The sequence below is a fragment of the Hydra vulgaris genome, chromosome 12, assembly GCF_038396675.1.
Source record: "Hydra vulgaris chromosome 12, alternate assembly HydraT2T_AEP".
Taxonomy (NCBI): domain Eukaryota; kingdom Metazoa; phylum Cnidaria; class Hydrozoa; order Anthoathecata; family Hydridae; genus Hydra; species Hydra vulgaris.
The window spans coordinates 80,445,791-80,465,295 of NC_088931.1; the positions used below are offsets into that span (position 1 = coordinate 80,445,791).

General features: G+C 29.4%; 1 protein-coding gene across 1 annotated transcript in view; it reads left to right on the forward strand.

The window, feature by feature from the left end:
* Positions 1 to 18,957, forward strand: part of LOC100210185 (tudor domain-containing 6) — a 41,834-nt gene extending 22,877 nt beyond the window's left edge. Inside the window, exons 4-6 of the mRNA XM_065814606.1 lie at positions 8,265 to 8,507; positions 8,957 to 9,223; positions 13,409 to 18,957. Of these exons, the coding sequence (XP_065670678.1) occupies positions 8,265 to 8,507; positions 8,957 to 9,223; positions 13,409 to 18,399 (5,501 nt within the window). The 3' untranslated portion in view covers positions 18,400 to 18,957. The remainder of the gene's footprint in view (positions 1 to 8,264; positions 8,508 to 8,956; positions 9,224 to 13,408) is intronic.
* Positions 18,958 to 19,505: the final 548 nt, after the last annotated feature.

Below are 19,505 nucleotides of genomic sequence, written 5' to 3' on the forward strand. Positions count from 1 at the left end.
GAGGGCAAGAATTTTTATTTCTATAAGTGAGTTAATGTTTTCTAATTTTAGTAGATAACTAAAAATTATTTTTTTTTTAGTTGTGAGGTACAGTTTCTTTGTTCATAACAAGTAAAATCAGGGATCTGCTAAAAGAAAAAAATTCATTAGATTTAATGACTTGCTGCTGTTATACCTAAGGGCTCCAGGTTCAAAAACTAAAAGTTTTAATTTTTTTACCATTAGTAGTCCATAAGCTTTTTTATATTTTTAGAGCTTCTGGATACTAAAAACTAGGAAGAAGTAGTTTGTTTGTGACTTTCAAACTGGAGTCTTTTTTGGGACTCAACATTCCTGAGTAAAATTTAATAAAGGAGGTAGGGGTTCTCGATAAACTCTTGGTGGAATGGAAAATTTTCTGCAATATTAAGCACTTAAGAGTACCACATTTTTTTCATTTAATTTTTTAAAATTCCAGTTTCTTAAGTAACAGTTTTAAGTAAATTTGACCATGTTTTTTTTTTTCTGTTTGAAAAAAGATCACACTCTAATTCTTTGTAACAACTTCTAACTAAACTATTCAGGACAACATCTAAAAAAAATCGAGCTGCTTTGGCATTTTTGTAATTAAACTTGCCACAGTAAAATTGCAATAAAGGTCAAAATTAAAATTTTTTAGGTTGTTTTATTGAATTCCTTGCCTCAAAATATGTGTATATAATATGTAAATAAGTGTACACATTTTCTGCTTTCCATTGCACACACACAGAACAGAAACAAAGACCAAATCCATTTTTTTAAATAGCGGATATTTGTTAGTTCAAGGCAAAGTTTGAATAGTCATATCTTTGAAACCGCTTGGAATTAGATGATAAAATTTTGGAAATATTCATAACTTATTAAAGTCTTTGAGTGGTGTAAAAATCAGTTAAGTCTGAGACTAAAGGTTGCATTTTATAAAAAATTTTTATAAAAAAATGTTTTCACATGGAATTGCCCCATAGCTATTATTTGAGTTTAATAAAACAAAACCAGGAGGGATATGGCCAAAGCTGCATAAATATTGACAAATAAAACAAGACCCCTTTTCATAATTATTAATTTATTTTTAAAATTTGCATTATTTTTTTATTTTTGTGTTTATATATGTAAATGTGCTTAAGTCACGTGCTCTTTCTACATAATTTAAAGGGATAAAGAAAAAATTTGGAAAAATTGATCTTATAGATATATTTATAAAAACTATGGTTTCCATTTTCCTTTATTTTCCTTTTGTATTATGTCAAATTTTGCACTACCTCCTCCCTAAAAAAATTTAAAATTTTTTTTGGGAGGAGGTAGTGCAAAATTTTACATGCAAAAATATTATTTTATCAATACAATTTTCTTTCATCTGGCAATGTAAATGTGGTTGAGTGGATTCTGCTTCTGGCTAGTAAACCGAGGGTTCCAGGTTCGCTTCTCGGTATCAAAATTATTACTTTTTTTTAGTTAATGCACAAAGATTGTTTTTTTGTTGCTGCACACTTTTGGATGAACCCTTAGGAGCAATATAATATTTTAAAATGGTGTAGCAATATCTAAATCTCCTAGTAAATAAGACCCCTTATCATAAGTTTCAATTAAGTATTACTGATAAAATAATTTAAAAACCTACACAAAAATATTGGTATTGGTTTTGTTGCTCCGTTAAAAATTAATCAAGCTAACTTAAGTTAATTTGACCAAAGGCTATTTATATTCAAAAAAGAGGCAGGAGAGTTTTTAGCTGATCTTTTGACACGTCTCCTGAAGAAACCCTCTTTAAGGTTTGTTGCAATATCTGTTACAACAGCTATTATTTTAAGTCTAACTAAAAAGAATACTTGTGTCAATAGTTTTTTTAATTTTGTTGCAAAATTTAGTTTAGAATGTTTGTTCATCTCTCAAGTGTACCAAACTAGCAAAAATTCAATTTCAAAAGTTTTTAGAAATAGTTGACTAAAATTAGCTTTAAAATAAATATAAAACCATTTTAAGATAGTGATATTAAAAATGATAGTCTTAATGAATTTTTGCTTGATTGATATTCTTCTACAACAAAAAAAAATCTAAAAGAAAATCATGTTGACCAGCTTTTCTTCATCAAATAGGCTGGCATAGATGTAAGTTAAATAATAAATGCTAGGTCTCCTTGACTCTACTTATAGAGCTTGCTGTTTCATTATAGAGTTTATTTATAGAGCTTTGCTTTTTTCTATCTCGTTGTTGATGGCTATTATCATTTGATTTGTTAAGAAATCTTAGTTACATGCCTAGTTTGGGCATTTACTTGTATATCAATTTGTTGTGAAATCATGTTTATATTCTCTGAATTTTTATGTGCTTTTATTTAATTCTTTAATCTATCACTTTTTATTTTCTTCTTTATTGTTCTCCTTCTTTCTGAGACTGCACTCTTCTTGATGTTTTTGATCAAATGGATCAAGCCTTTCTTTTTGTCTCTCGACCATTATTTATATAATATGTTGACCAATATTGGCCATTTTAATGTTCATCACAATCAATGACTAGTACCACTGTTCTAAAATTTAAAATTATTTTTATTTAGATTTTGCATAATAAACCACTATTCCATCTATGTAAAATATTTTTCACATTAAAACATATGGATATTATTTAGCATTAGTATAAGTGTTATATAAATAGAATAAATATAGTATAAATAGCATTTATTAGGAAAATTAAAATTAAATAATCTTTTATTGTAATTTTGCAATAATTGCAAATATTGTATAAATATAGTATAAATATTGTTTAGTAAGACAAATAAAAATTAAATAATTTTATTCAAATCATTTGATAAAGATATCAAGTGATAAAGATATCAAGATTCAAATCACTTGATAAAGATATCAAGTGATTTTGATAAGGTTATTTAATTTTAATTTGTCTTACTAAACAATATTTTTAGTGGTTATTTAAATATTTTTTAATATGCGCTGCCATGTATCATTAAATAATTTGTAGTATTGCAAATTTGAGTTATGTAATAATACAAACATTGACTATCAGTTTCCATTATGATCAGCGTGTTCTCAATAAACTAAAATAATTTGTCTTAACAAGTGCAGTAATGCTTATGTTTGTTTATTTCTTGAACAACAATTTGTTTATTTCTTGAAAAAGCAATAATGTTGGCAAATTTTCATACTGCAAAACAATGATGGAAGGAAACCAAGAAATAAAAACACCATATTGAATATTTAACTTTGCATTTGGAAGGCACTTTTCCTAAAGCACATTTTTTAATGGTTTAACTTGGTGGTTTGTTTTTATGGTGTTGTTGTGTTTTTAAATTCAGATAAAAGTGCTTTACGCTTTCTTATTTTTTTTGTCTAACCTGTTATATTTATTATAACAGTTATATAAAAATGTTTTTAAAAAAATGGCTTTAAAATTAGAAAATTTATATTAATCACTGATAAAAATGAAAGTTTTCTGTGTAATCAGGCTTTTAAACTTGTTGACCTATAAAAAAAATTTGTAAATCTTGATTTTTCAAAAATGGTTCATTTCTCACCATAGTATAAAACTTAAAGAAGCATGTTAAAACTTAATTGTCAAGCCACACTAGGATTTTTAGGGGTAAACAGATTTTATCTGTTGACCAGCTTCGCAGCTTCAAATTTGGAGCACTTTGTTATGGCTTAGGGTTTATTAGTAGTAATAAGACAATTGCTTGGACTATTAAATAGTGTACTATCTGTGAATTGTATTATCTGAGCATTGAGTACTATCTGTGCATTGAGTCAAGTTCTTTAACAAATCCAAAAATGAGTACAAAAGTACCAAAAGCTATAAAACACAAAAAACCATCGTTATCACCAAGTTCTTTAAATTTATGGTTCACTAATATTTGTGGTCTTCATAGTAACTTTTCTATTGAATCTTATCTCTTGCTAAGTTTAACAGTCCTACTTTGTGAGACTAATTTGAGTTTAGCTATCTTATCTTGTGATCTTAGTGTTGATGGTTATCTTCTTTTAATTTTTAAAGACTCCCATTGTCACATGCTTGGCCTATGCTGGTGTATTCCTAAGAATTTACCCATTTGCCTGGAAACTAGATTTAAGTTCACAGACTATTCTTTTATTTGCTTTTTGTTTAGCACCACTTTACTTTATCACTTTTCTCTTTGTTCTGTATTGCGCTTCTTCATCTCAATACTGCATTCTTTTAAATGTTATTTCTGATCAAATTGGCCAACCCATTTTTATCATCTTTATCCTTCAGCACATGTCGTTGTAGTTAATGACTTTAATGCTTATCACACTGAATGGCTTGGCTCTAATTTCAGCGACTCAGTTGGCGTTAAGGCCCACAACTTTTGCCATTCTTAATCTCTAACACAAATAGTCATTCACCTTCTCTACCTGACTTATGCCTTGTTTCTGATTCTTGTGAGTGCTCATTTTTTCTGCATTCACCCTTTGATGCTTCTGATCACGGTTTGATCTTTCTAAAACTATTACCTCATTCTTCATCATCAGAATCCCCCTATCATCCTACCTCTTATAAGTACTTTAAAGCTGACTAGGACTCTTTAAGTGATTTTTTTCATGATGGCCCTTGAGTAGGAATCTTTTGTCTTCCTGCTGACAAATGTGCTTCTTATATTACTTCTTAGATTCAGGCTGGCCTGGAATCTTTTATTCCTTCTTGACAATTTCCTATCGTAATCATTACTTTCATATCTATCAGCAAAACAATTCTCTAGAAAACAGACATCTGTTTACTATTGCTAGACACAATTGTAAAAAGGTTTTGTCTAACGCCAAATTCTTAGGTAATGAAATCTCGTATTTTATCACAAAAATTAGGCTCTCGTGACATCTGGAGAAACTTTAATAGCATCAATAATAAGGGAAAATCTGTTATTTCACCTCTCTTGCATGGTTCAGACTTTGTCACCTCACCTAAAGACAAAACTGAATTGTTTGCTAAGAACTTTTTATCAATATCATCTCTCGATTTCACTAGTTACATTCTACCTGATATAGCCGTCAAACATGTTGATCCATTGCTTGATATTCATATCACTCCAGGACAAACAGGTTGATCCATTGCTTGATATTCATATCTTTCCAGCTTCTGTATCTTAAGTGTTTTCCTCCTTAGACTCGTCTATAACTTGTGGTCTGGGCAGCAAACATGTTATAGTCTGACAGAATTGTTCTCCAGAGTTGTAGTCTATACTTTCAAAACTATTTAACAAGTGCTTATCAGAGTCTTGTTTTCCAGCCTTTTTACAAAGCGGTATCTGTTATTCCTATTTTCAAAAATTCTGGAAAACGATCTAACTACTGTCCTAGTAGTCTTCTTACTATCATAAGCAAGGTTTTTAAGTCTTTAATTAACAAACATTTGATCTCTTATCTCGAATCTAATAACTGACTTTCTGATCATCAATATGGATTTTCAGGCCTCGGCAGGAAGCGAGAGCTTCAGCTCTTGCGCTTGCCCACACTCCCCTAAAACGTTTAACGGGAGCAATTTACAGCTCTCGCAAAAGTATTTTTTTTCCTCTCAAAAGTATAGTTATGATTGTAACTAAAATAAAAAAAGGAAAGTCAAAAAAATTTAATTAACTGGATAGTAAACAGGCACGGTTTTTGCCAAAAAAAATTTTTATGTTTAAAGAATTTTTCATGTTGCAATAAATGACGCTTGTTATGTGTATATTATTGTAACATTAATGTTGCAAACATGCTTGTAACAAGTATAAAACCAAATTTTGTATTTAATAAGCAATTTTTATATAAATAAACATCTCTCGTAAAAAGCAGTTTAGAGGAACAGCTTAAGAGAGCTTTTCTCCGCTCTTGTGCTCGTTTACTCCCGTCGAGGCATGGATTTTGATCTTCTTGCTCTACTGCTGATTTTTTAACTTTAATACCCGATATGTTTTATCATGCATTAGATGTGTAGAGATTAATGGTATTGCTCTCAACATTTCTTAAGCCTTTGATAAAGTTTGGCATGATAGTCTTATAGTTATAAGGTAACAAGGTAACAAATAAGGTAACAAGATAATTGAATCCTTCCTTTCTAATTGTAGTATAAAAGTTGTCCTAGATGGACACCACTCGTCTTCATTTCCTGTAACTTTAGGAGTTCATTAAGTGCTATCCTAGGCCCTTTACTTTTTATAGATTACGTTAACGATATTCCAGAATTTCTCACATCTAAAGTGGCATTGTTTGCTGATAATACTACCATTTATACTTGTCTTGATAAGAAGTCAACACTCTAATTGGATAGAGATTTTTGTAATTTGAGCTTAAAAAAGATCTCACTTCTGCTACAGCATAGGGCTCTCAGTGGCTGGTGAACTTTAACTCAGTTTTAAACTCAATTTTTTTGCAATAATCTAGATCTCGCTATTTTTATGAACGGTAATGTATTCGATGAGTCATCTACTTGTTATCTTCTAGATTTAACTCTTACTTCAGAAACCATATATCAAATCAATTGCATCTTTATTGTGCTAGTCACATCCATCCTTATATGGAATACTTCAGAGTATATATGGAATACTTCAGAGTATATATGGAATACTTCAGAGCCATATTCAAAGTGGATCTTCGAATGATGCCCTTTCTCTTTCAGACAAGGTACAAAAATACATTGTTAACATAGTTGGACCTGCAATTGCAGCCAACCTTTAACCACAAGTCACATCATTGTAATATTGCTTCTCTTTCTCTTTTTTATATATACTATAATGGGCACTACTCTAAAGAACTTCTTTTGTGCTGTCTACTAATATTGATTTTCTTATTACTCAACATTCAATTATGTCTCATACTTTTATTGTGACTGTTTTAAAGTCCTCTAAAAATTCTTATTCGTTTAGTTTTCTGCTAAATTGCTTTAAGATATTTCTTTTTAAACTTAAATCATGCCAAAAGTAACTCAAAATATTAAACATGAAAAACCTTTTCCACCTTTAAACTGTTTTTATATATATTTTATAAATATTTGTGGTCTGTAAAGAAACTTTCCATCAGTTGAATCTCACCTCTTGCAAAATTCACCAGACTTGCTTGCTCTTTGTGAGATTAATTTAAATCTACCATTCCTTTTTCAGATCTTAGTGTTGATGTTTACTATCCTTTGACTCTAATAGTCACATGCTATGTTTGGGGCTAATAAATATACATCAAATCTCCTATTTGTTGTGAAATCAGGTTTGAATCCTTTGATCATTCTTTTATGTGCTTCCACTTAGTGCCTCTACATAACTTCTGCATTTCTCAATCTTTTACTCAGTTAACTTTGTGACTTTTTTTCCAAACAATCCTAATAATTTACCTTCACTCCTTGATTTGTGTCTTGTCTCTGACCCTAGCTTGTGTTTAAGATATGTAAGATATAAGATATGCTTTAAGATATGTATATCAGATAAAGCAATTTGCCTTAATACAGAACATGTTATTAATTATAACCCGTCTAAAAAAAAAAAACAATCAACATGAGAGTAGATCAAAACCAAAAATCAAAATTACAACATCATTTTTTATTGAGCAAGATTGTTGCATTATCTATGCAAAGGTTAGTCATTTTTTAATTCAACAGATAGCTTATGTGTTAATATTTTGTGAACAAGATTGAACAGATTAGTTTTTTAATTACTACTTTCTGTAAAAATATTAATCTTTAGATAGATTCCCTTATAACGAAGACTCCATTTTTTTTTGAAAGGTTATAGTTGCTAATAAAGCTAAGTAGCATTTGTAAAAATTAGATTCAAGTAGCTATTCTCTCTAATGATCTCATGTGAGTACTGGCAGCAGGACCATCGAGACTTTGTAAAAAGATGAAAAAATAGGATTAAAATGTTTTTTATTTGCACAGCTACTGTACAGCTTTTAATAAATATTTTTCTGTAAACACAATCTCTGAATAATCCCGCAACTGCTCATAAAAACTATTAAATCAATTTACTTTTTTGAACTAAACAGAGAGTGCAGTATTCTTGTTATCAAATAGTAATCAAGTAAACTTACTAATGTAAATTTTATACTGAAAAGTTAGTTTTTCAAGACACTAGGCACTTGTTTGAACACTTTACATATCTTGGGTACAAAATCAATTTGTTTTGTGCACACCAAAATTTTTGTTTTCAAGATAAAACACAAAAAGACAACATAATAATAAAATAACATAAATTTCAATTAAAATAGAATGTTTAAACATAATTAAGTTTAATTTAAAAAAACTTTTGTTTATTTTATTACTAGATTATGGAAAAGCTGTATCTATTGGCTACGATTACAAAGAACTAAACATAGATGTAAACAGTTACTTTGATGTTGTTCCTGTCAATGTTGTTAATCCTAATCTTTTTTATTGTCATGTTGTTCAAAATGCCTTGGAGTTTAAGAAATTAACAGAAACAATTAATGAGTTTTATCAATCAAAAGATTTTGTTGATCAAAATGTTTCATGGAAAGAAAAAATGCCATGTGTTGCATTATTTTCTGGTAAATATTTAGTTACATTTTTTTTATGTCATTATTATATTTTTAATGTCTATTTTCTGTTTGACAGTTAAGTTTTGACTGACAAACATGAAAAATATTAATAAATATTACTTTAATTGTATTAATATGAGTTATTCGTAATATGTGTAAGAAAAACAAATATAGTTTATATTAATGGTTCTAACATAAGAAACATTACCATGCTGATGTGTCTTTTGTTTTATGGTTATTCAGCCCTCAGAATTAGGGTTGGCGTTTGACAATGTCGACACCTAGCTGCCGACTGAGCAAAAAAATTGCTAACCTCGTTTTTATGTTTTATGGTAAAACCTTTCTGTTAATTTTTTTTTTGCCAACCTCTAGTTTAAGGTCCCAAAAGATTACCGACCTTATTTTTTCTAATTCCAAGGCCTGATTATTAATTTGTGTTTTTAAAATAATTTGTTTAGAGGATCAAACTTGGTGTCGTGCTTCAATAATTTCAACAAATCAAAATTTATTTGAAGTTTTATATGTTGATTATGGTAACACTGGAACAGTTTCCAATACAAATTTGTTTCCGATATATGAAGAATTTATTAAATTACCTGTGCAAGTTTTTCCATGTTCACTAGTTGATATTTTACCAATACAAAGTTCTTGGCATATGGAAGCCATTGAAAGTTTTCAGAATTTTGTGTTGGATAAACATTTAGGCGCATTTGTGAAAGAAAAGTGTATGTTATTTAATCTGTTTTTTAAGTTATGTTTTTGTTATACAATACTTTTATGTTTTTACTTTTTTCTACCGGGTAATGCGGAACTATAAATTAATTTATGCCAAAATATAAACTAAAAAATGCAGAAATATAAATTAAAACAAGAAAATCAAAATTTAAATAATCAAAAATCAAAATATAAATAAGAAAGAATGAAATTAAAGTAAGAAATAAAAAAAATACCCTGTAATTTACAATTACAGAGTTTTTTATAATTTCTTATTTTAATTTCATATTTTCTTATTTGTATTTTCTTATTTTGATTTTCTTGTTTTAATTTATATTTCCCAATAACTTTATATAGTCAATTTTAATAGTTTATATTTCCAAAGTTCTGAAGGGTTAAAGTTTGGGGGAAAAAACTAGACAAATTAAAATGTTTAGAGCATGCAGTGACAGATACAGTAAAAGGATGAGACTTTGCTGAATGACAAGTCAAAAAAGAATGAGTTTTGGTTAATGGAACTAGAGATGATAGCAGCAATCATAATTGTATTTGTAGAAAAAGGAATGAATTGCAACTTTACAACCATTGGTAGTAAATGTCCAGGTTGATATTTGACCAGGGTTGGGTTTGATAAAATATAGCCGGGGCCGGGTTTGTGATTGGGGTTGCATAAACATTTATACATCCTTAAGTATATTTTTTTTAATTAAAAATTCATGATATATTTTGTATATATATGCATATATATATAACATGTTCATCATAATCATTATTTTCATCATCATCATTATCATCATCATCATCATCAACAGGATAAAAGAAGGCTAAAGCCTGATAATGATGCTCATCATCATCATAATCATCATCATCAGGCTTTAGCCTTCCTCTTTTATGCTGTTTCTCTAATATAAACAATCTAGAGCTTTTTTTTTTCTTTACTAAAGCTCATTCATACAATAGGTAAGGTACTCTCTTCAAATTTTCTTATTTCTATCACAATCATTTTCTACTGAAGCTGCTACCTTTCTACATGCTGATACCTAAACTACTTTAATTTTTTCTGACAAACGTTGTTCGATACAACGTTTTTTCTAATCTGTTTAAGATTATGCCTCCTTTTCTTGTCTTTCTAATGTCACATCACACATCCATCTGATCATCTTCTCTTTCGGCAAATACTACACCATATAAATACTAAAGTTTATATAACAATGAAAGGATGTTGTATACCAGCATTTAAATATATAGCAAACATGTATGTTTATATTCATAATATGCATAAAGTGCATCTTAGAAGCGTTAATTACTTCTTTTCAATTTTAAGTCAAGCCTCATTCTTATCCAGATTTTTCACCATCTTGACCAGTTGCTTTATTAAACATTAATCATTTTTTTAATTCTTTTTTACAAGAACATCTCTCTTAAGAACAAATGTCCTTTTATTATTGCAAGAAGCCTATGTAAAAACCTGCTGTCTGCTGTTAAGCTGTGTATTCTCATTTTACCTTTACACAACCTTTAGCCTTTACTCAACCAAGAGCCCCAAGACATGGGATTTTTAAGTCGCAGTTTGTTTCTACTAGCATTTGCTTAGAAAATAAAAAGCAAACCCTACTAGGCACCAAGGCATGGGACATACTGTGTTACATGAATACCAGTAGCAGGGTGATCATAATGATCCTGAACCTGACCTAGAATAAATTTAAAACACTCAATTTGAAATTTTAATTTGGTGTGAACTTTTTTTTAAAGGATATTGAAATAACTTTTTTTTTTTTTTTTTGGTTGTAATTATTTATTAAAGTGTTTATTATTATAGCTTGACATAATTTTGTTTTTGACTAAATTTACAGTTTGTGTTAAAAAACAGCTCTTAAAAACTCTTTGTTATTAAAAATGACAAAATTGATTACACTTTATGTAAAAACCATTAAATTTAATTGAGAGAGCTAAATAAATTTTATTGTTTTTTAAAAAAAACACAAAAATGTAGCAATAAATTTCACTTGATTAAATAATCTATACTATTCATTTTTTTTGAGAAAGAGAACGCGCATAAAAGGGTTACAGCTTGCGCTCTCTTTTTTGTTCGGATATTATATCCAAATATAATTATTTGTCTTCTAATAAACTATGTTATATTGTTATATATTATATTGTTAAAACTGGAATGTTGGACCCTCTCTATCTGCTAAGCTTCCCATCATTTTAAAGTTGCATCTCTTTCTTCTTTCTACAAATACTAGCATGGTCGCTGCTCAAAGGAGCTCTCATCTCTAGTTCCATCAAATAAAACTCATTCTCGCTTGACTCGCCATTCAGCAAAGTTTCATTTTTTTTACTGTATCCAGGTTTGGACAGGAATGGGAAATGGAATGCGCATTGCAACTAACCACACTTATAATTTTTTTTTTCTTTACAATTTGACCATGGCGGTTTTAATGTTTTAACAATTTAAATGCTATAAAAAAAATTGTTAAGTTATAACTTTTAATTGTTGATCTTTTCTAAAGTTTTTACTTTAAGCGAAGACTTTATTTTTTAGTTTTAGAAGTTTTTATTTTTAGGCTTTAAGTAAAATAAAAAGTAAATATAGTCATTGTTTAAATTAAGCGTATTTTGTGTAAATTAACAAATGTTATATTTAAATTTTTTTTCATTTAGGCATGTTTTTTAAATATAATAATTTGTGTGAAACTATTTTTCCACGTTTATCTAAAAATCTTTTGAAAGATCATTTTTAAGTTATTTTAAATTATGAATAAGTTAAATTAAATCTTCGGTTGCAATGGAATGATTTATTTGCTTTATTTTTTTTGTTTCTATTTTTACAAAGAATTAAAACTTTTTTTTTAACTTGACTAACTAATTAGAGCATGAAATGAATAAAAATTACTATTTTAAAGGCTACAATATTTTTTTAAACTTTTATTTTGTGCAACTTTTTAAAAATAATAAATGTTTATACAATTTAAAAAAGTAATGTATATATAACACTTTTTAGTAATTTAAATAAATTTTGTTAATTCCTTAAACAATGATTAGAAGTAATTTGTAAAAGTGTTTTGCTTAACTTTAATAAAAAGCTTCAAAAGATTAATTTTTAGTAATTTATTTTAAACGCATTTAAAAATGTAACAAAAAGTAATTTTTGCTTCCATTTTAATTTTTTGAGTTTTATTTTAGTGCTGTAATATTTTTTTTTTTGTAAGGAATTGTTTTCTTTTTTCATTATTATTTTAATTTTCTTCATAGTTTAAGTTAAGCTTGCATTTCTTTTTTCAGCACATTTTAAAATGTTTAAAAGTTATCTAAACATCTAAACACTCGTGGTCAAGCTGTCAAAAATAAAATCATTTGCGTGGTCAGCAATAGCACTCGATCGCGCACCATTCCTGTCCAAGCCTGAGTATCTGTCCCTGCATGCTCTAAAAACTATTATTTGTCTATTTTTTTACTTACACTTCAACCCTTTGGAACTCTCTCCCATCTTCATGTTTTCCTACTTCATTCCACCTTCAACTTTTTAAGTCTTCTACCAACCGTTTCCTTGCTCTATTGTTTTTTTCTTCTTCTAGTAACTCTCAATTTAATAGTAGCTGCTTGCTGCCTAGTTGGGAGTGAGTTAGAATTAAAAAAAAAATGTTCATTTAACAATTAGTAACATTTGTTTAATGAATAGTTTAAAAAATATTAATAACTTAATTATACTACTAATGTCACCAGTTACATAAATTATGTGCAATGTTAACATTTTCTCATTATAAATATGTCATTATTAATTATAATATATAAAATTTTTATTATAAATATGTGATTATTAATTAATATTTATTAATATCTCATTATTAATTAATATTTATCTTTCTTTTCTTTAAACTACCTATTCAACTATTTATTTCTATATTGCATTTTGAATTTAAGAAATTTAAAGTAATTGTCATTGTTTAAAAAAAATTATTAAAGAATTAAATTTCTTCATCCAATTCAATTCCTAAAAAAGTTTAAAACCTAAACTTCTAATATCACCAAGGAATGTAGATAATGTGATTTTGTGCCAAAAAAAAATGCCACCCTAAAAGATAAGTAATGGTAAAAACAGCAGCAAAAATTTTGGGAACATTTAATGTACTCCAATAACTCAATGGAATGGAGTTTTTAGTTCAATTTTAGATTTTAAAAAATTATCTTTTTAGGTAACAATATATATTCGATAGTTCTCTATGATACACGAAGTTCACCTGAAATCAATTTAAGTCAATGGCTCTTACAAAACAATTATGCTGTTACATCGGATAATTCAATTTCTAACATTGTACCATCAAACATAGAAAAAATTTATGTTACTGCTGCTGTAAGTTCAACAGAGTTATATGCTCAGTTAGAAAGAATGAAAAATGATTTGCACGAATTAATGAATAATATTAATAACTTTTATTCTAATTTAAAACCTGCTGAAATGTCTATTTCTACACCAATGATTGGACAGTACTGTTGTGCAAAGTTTACAGAAGATGATGTTTGGTACAGAGCAGTTGTTGAGAAGCTCAATGGAAATATTGTTGGTGTGTTGTATATTGATTATGGAAATAGAGAGTACTTGTCTGTTAGTCGTATTAAAAGATTAGAATCAAGTTTTTTACCTTTTCCGAAATACGCGCTTTTCTGTCATGCTTCATTAGACACTGCAGAGTTATTAGATAAAGTATTAAGTGTTGAGTTTATTACAAAGAGTGTTCCATTTGAAATAAAACTAAATGAAGCTGACTATCAGGAGTTGTTGATAAATAATGATAGAGTTTCACTTAAAAACATTGTTGAGTTACCTCCAATCAGTATTGCTGTTGGTCGTTATGAAGCCATATGTTATGCTGTAGAATCAGCAACTAAAATCAATTGTCAACTTACAAATTTTTTATGTGATATTGATAAAATTATGTATGAAATTGCTACTGTTGCTGATTTAGCACCTGTTCTTTCAAACCCTGTTATTGGGCAATTGTGTTTGGCTAAGTATTGTGTTGACGAATCGTGGTATAGAGGGAGAGTTGTTTCAACTGAAAAAGATATTGTTGTTGAGTTCATAGATTTCGGAAACAAAGATGCTGTGCCATTAAAAGATATTAGAGTTTTTCCAGAAATATTTGCTAATGTGCCACAAGCTTATGTATCTGTCGTTTTACATGATGTAAGCATTTTAGACATTGATGTTGTGGCTACAAAAAAGTGGTTGGAAATTTCGTTTTTGGAAGCTATTTTACAGTTAGAAGTTCAGGAAGTTCTTGATGCCACAACTGTTAGTGCCTTTGTTTTTGAAAATGGCAAATCAGAACATATTAATGATCAAGTTTATGAATTACATGCTTTACCTGAAAATATTTCAAACTCTTTGCAAGAGCAAGCTGCCGTATTACCTCCACCTTTTATTTCAGATGTAACAAACTCAAGTAATATCAGTTTGCCTCCAATCGGTATTGCTGTCGGTCGTTATGAAGCCATATGTTATGCTGTAGAATCAGCAACTAAAATCAATTGTCAACTTACAAAATTTTTATGTGATATCGATAGAATTATGCATGAAATTGCTGTTGTTGCTGATTCGTTGTCTGTTCTTTCAAATCCTGTTATTGGGCAATTGTGTTTGGCTAAGTATTGTGTTGACGAATCGTGGTATAGAGGGAGAGTTGTTTCAACTGAAAAAGATATTGTTGTTGAGTTCATAGATTTCGGAAACAAAGATGCTGTGCCATTAAAAGATATTAGAGTTTTTCCAGAAATATTTGCTAATGTGCCACAAGCTTATGTATCTGTCGTTTTACATGATGTAAGCATTTTAGACATTGATGTTGTGGCTACAAAAAAGTGGTTGGAAATTTCGTTTTTGGAAGCTATTTTACAGTTAGAAGTTCAGGAAGTACTTGATGCCACAACTGTTAGTGCCTTTGTTTTTGAAAATGGCAAATCAGAACATATTAATGATCAAGTTTATGAATTACATGCTTTACCTGAAAATATTTCAAACTCTTTGCAAGAGCAAGCTGCCGTATTACCTCCACCTTTTATTTCAGATGTAACAAACTCAAGTAATATCAGTTTGCCTCCAATCGGTATTGCTGTCGGTCGTTATGAAGCCATATGTTATGCTGTAGAATCAGCAACTAAAATCAATTGTCAACTTACAAAATTTTTATGTGATATCGATAGAATTATGCATGAAATTGCTGTTGTTGCTGATTCGTTGTCTGTTCTTTCAAATCCTGTTATTGGGCAATTGTGTTTGGCTAAGTATTGTGTTGACGAATCGTGGTATAGAGGGAGAGTTGTTTCAACTGAAAAAGATATTGTTGTTGAGTTCATAGATTTCGGAAACAAAGATGCTGTGCCATTAAAAGATATTAGAGTTTTTCCAGAAATATTTGCTAATGTGCCACAAGCTTATGTATCTGTCGTTTTACATGATGTAAGCATTTTAGACATTGATGTTGTGGCTACAAAAAAGTGGTTGGAAATTTCGTTTTTGGAAGCTATTTTACAGTTAGAAGTTCAGGAAGTACTTGATGCCACAACTGTTAGTGCCTTTGTTTTTGAAAATGGCAAATCAGAACATATTAATGATCAAGTTTATGAATTACATGCTTTACCTGAAAATATTTCAAACTCTTTGCAAGAGCAAGCTGCCGTATTACCTCCACCTTTTATTTCAGATGTAACAAACTCAAGTAATATCAGTTTGCCTCCAATCGGTATTGCTGTCGGTCGTTATGAAGCCATATGTTATGCTGTAGAATCAGCAACTAAAATCAATTGTCAACTTACAAAATTTTTATGTGATATCGATAGAATTATGCATGAAATTGCTGTTGTTGCTGATTCGTTGTCTGTTCTTTCAAATCCTGTTATTGGGCAATTGTGTTTGGCTAAGTATTGTGTTGACGAATCGTGGTATAGAGGGAGAGTTGTTTCAACTGAAAAAGATATTGTTGTTGAGTTCATAGATTTCGGAAACAAAGATGCTGTGCCATTAAAAGATATTAGAGTTTTTCCAGAAATATTTGCTAATGTGCCACAAGCTTATGTATCTGTCGTTTTACATGATGTAAGCATTTTAGACATTAATGTTGTGGCTACAAAAAAGTGGTTGGAAATTTCGTTTTTGGAAGCTATTTTACAGTTAGAAGTTCAGGAAGTACTTGATGCCACAACTGTTAGTGCCTTTGTTTTTGAAAATGGCAAATCAGAACATATTAATGATCAAGTTTATGAATTACATGCTTTACCTGAAAATATTTCAAACTCTTTGCAAGAGCAAGCTGCCGTATTACCTCCACCTTTTATTTCAGATGTAACAAACTCAAGTAATATCAGTTTGCCTCCAATCGGTATTGCTGTCGGTCGTTATGAAGCCATATGTTATGCTGTAGAATCAGCAACTAAAATCAATTGTCAACTTACAAAATTTTTATGTGATATCGATAGAATTATGCATGAAATTGCTGTTGTTGCTGATTCGTTGTCTGTTCTTTCAAATCCTGTTATTGGGCAATTGTGTTTGGCTAAGTATTGTGTTGACGAATCGTGGTATAGAGGGAGAGTTGTTTCAACTGAAAAAGATATTGTTGTTGAGTTCATAGATTTCGGAAACAAAGATGCTGTGCCATTAAAAGATATTAGAGTTTTTCCAGAAATATTTGCTAATGTGCCACAAGCTTATGTATCTGTCGTTTTACATGATGTAAGCATTTTAGACATTGATGTTGTGGCTACAAAAAAGTGGTTGGAAATTTCGTTTTTGGAAGCTATTTTACAGTTAGAAGTTCAGGAAGTACTTGATGCCACAACTGTTAGTGCCTATGTTTTTGAAAATGGCAAATCAGAACATATTAATGATCAAGTTTATGAATTACATGCTTTACCTGAAAATATTTCAAACTCTTTGCAAGAGCAAGCTGCCGTATTACCTCCACCTTTTATTTCAGATGTAACAAACTCAAGTAATATCAGTTTGCCTCCAATCGGTATTGCTGTCGGTCGTTATGAAGCCATATGTTATGCTGTAGAATCAGCAACTAAAATCAATTGTCAACTTACAAAATTTTTATGTGATATCGATAGAATTATGCAAGAAATTGCTGTTGTTGCTGATTCGTTGTCTGTTCTTTCAAATCCTGTTATTGGGCAGTTGTGTTTGGCTAAGTATTGTGTTGACGAATCGTGGTATAGAGGGAGAGTTGTTTCAACTGAAAAAGATATTGTTGTTGAGTTCATAGATTTCGGAAACAAAGATGCTGTGCCATTAAAAGATATTAGAGTTTTTCCAGAAATATTTGCTAATGTGCCACAAGCTTATGTATCTGTCGTTTTACATGATGTAAACATATTAGATATTGATGTTGTAGCTACAAAAATGTGGTTGGAAGCTTCGTTTTTGGAAGCTATTTTACAATTAGAGGTTCAGGAAGTACTTGATACCACAACTGTTAGTGCCTTTGTTTTTGAAAATGGCAAACCAGAACATATTAATGATCAAGTTTATGAATTACATGCTCTACCTGAAAATAGTTCAAACTCTTTCCAAGAACAAACTACAATATTATCTCCTACTATTCTAAATGTAACAGGCTCAAGTAATATTAGTTTACCTCCAATCAGTATTGCTGCTGGTCGTTATGAAGCCATATGTTATGCTGTAGAATCAGCAACTAAAATCAATTGTCAACTTACAAAATTTTTATGTGATATCGATAGAATTATGCATGAAATTGCTGTTGTTGCTGATTCGTTGTCTGTTCTTTCAAATCCTGTTATTGGGCAGTTGTGTTTGGCTAAGTATTGTGTTGACGAATCGTGGTATAGAGGGAGAGTTGTTTCGACTGAAAAAGATATTGTTGTTGAGTTCATAGATTTCGGAAACAAAGATGCTGTGCCATTAAAAGATATTAGAGTTTTTCCAGAAATATTTGCTAATGTGCCACAAGCTTATGTATCTGTCGTTTTACATGATGTAAACATATTAGACATTGATGTTGTAGCTACAAAAATGTGGTTGGAAGCTTCGTTTTTGGAAGCTATTTTACAATTAGAGGTTCAGGAAGTTCTTGATGCCACAACTGTTAGTGCCTATGTTTTTGAAAATGGCAAATCAGAACATATTAATGATCAAGTCTATGAATTACACGCTTATTCTTAGCAGGTTAATACTGTTGCATATTTTTCAATATCATCAAATTAAAAAAAAAATAGTTATATCTTGTTTTAGTATTTATGTTGTCGCGGAAATGTTGAGAAAATGCGTTTTGACGACATTGAAGTTTCCATCGAAATGCTATCAAAATGTCCTAATAACTTATATTAGGGATTTTAAATTTTTACCCGTTGGGTTTATCAACTTTTAGTTATTGATTACTAGGAAACATTCATTTTTACAATTACCTTAAAGTATACTTGCTATCTATGTTACGATAAGCGACGATTATGAAGATTGCAAAAGAATCAAACATATAGAAATATTTTTTCTTTTTCTCTCGGCATTGGTTGATATTTACTAGGTGGACTTAAATTTTAATGGCGTTAGCCGAACGATTGACGGATAGCTTTTTCAAGATCTTGTTTATTCGTTATAGTTGTGTATTTAGTTTTTAAATGATTTGATTGGTCTAAAGATTATTTAGAATGCAATTTTGTAGAAGTTTCATAAAAAATATATATTTACTTTTTATTAATTTAAATATATTTATTTTGTTACCAATGTATGTATTTTGATACTCCCTCCTCCTCCCCAATTTATTAATTTTTTCTTGTTATCAACCAAAAACTTTGTCTCCAAACTAAAAAAAAGGAAATTGTGAAAATCGGCCTTAAAAACTAGAAAATAATTATTTCAGTCACTGATAAAAACAAAAACTTTCAGTGTTAAACAGGCTTTAAGAATAATATATTTCGATTTGTCGAAAATCAGCTTTTGGTTTTTTATTTCTCACCAAATTATAAAACTTAAACCATCATATTAAATCTTATTGAAGTTATGATAAAATTGCTGTTAGAAAATGCACATTTGACCGCAAGATACGCTAGAATTAAGAGTTTTATGCGTGTTTTGTAAAAAGTATTACTTAGGATTTCGAAACTAAAATTTTTTATCAAAAATGCTTATATTGTAAAATGAAAACTGGACCGTTCCCTCTTTAAGAAATAACCGCAATGCATTTTAGTCTTGGTATTCACCAAAAATAAACAAACGTTATTATGTTAGGATTAAACACAGTTGTTAGCTATGAAAGCAATTTGAAACATGAT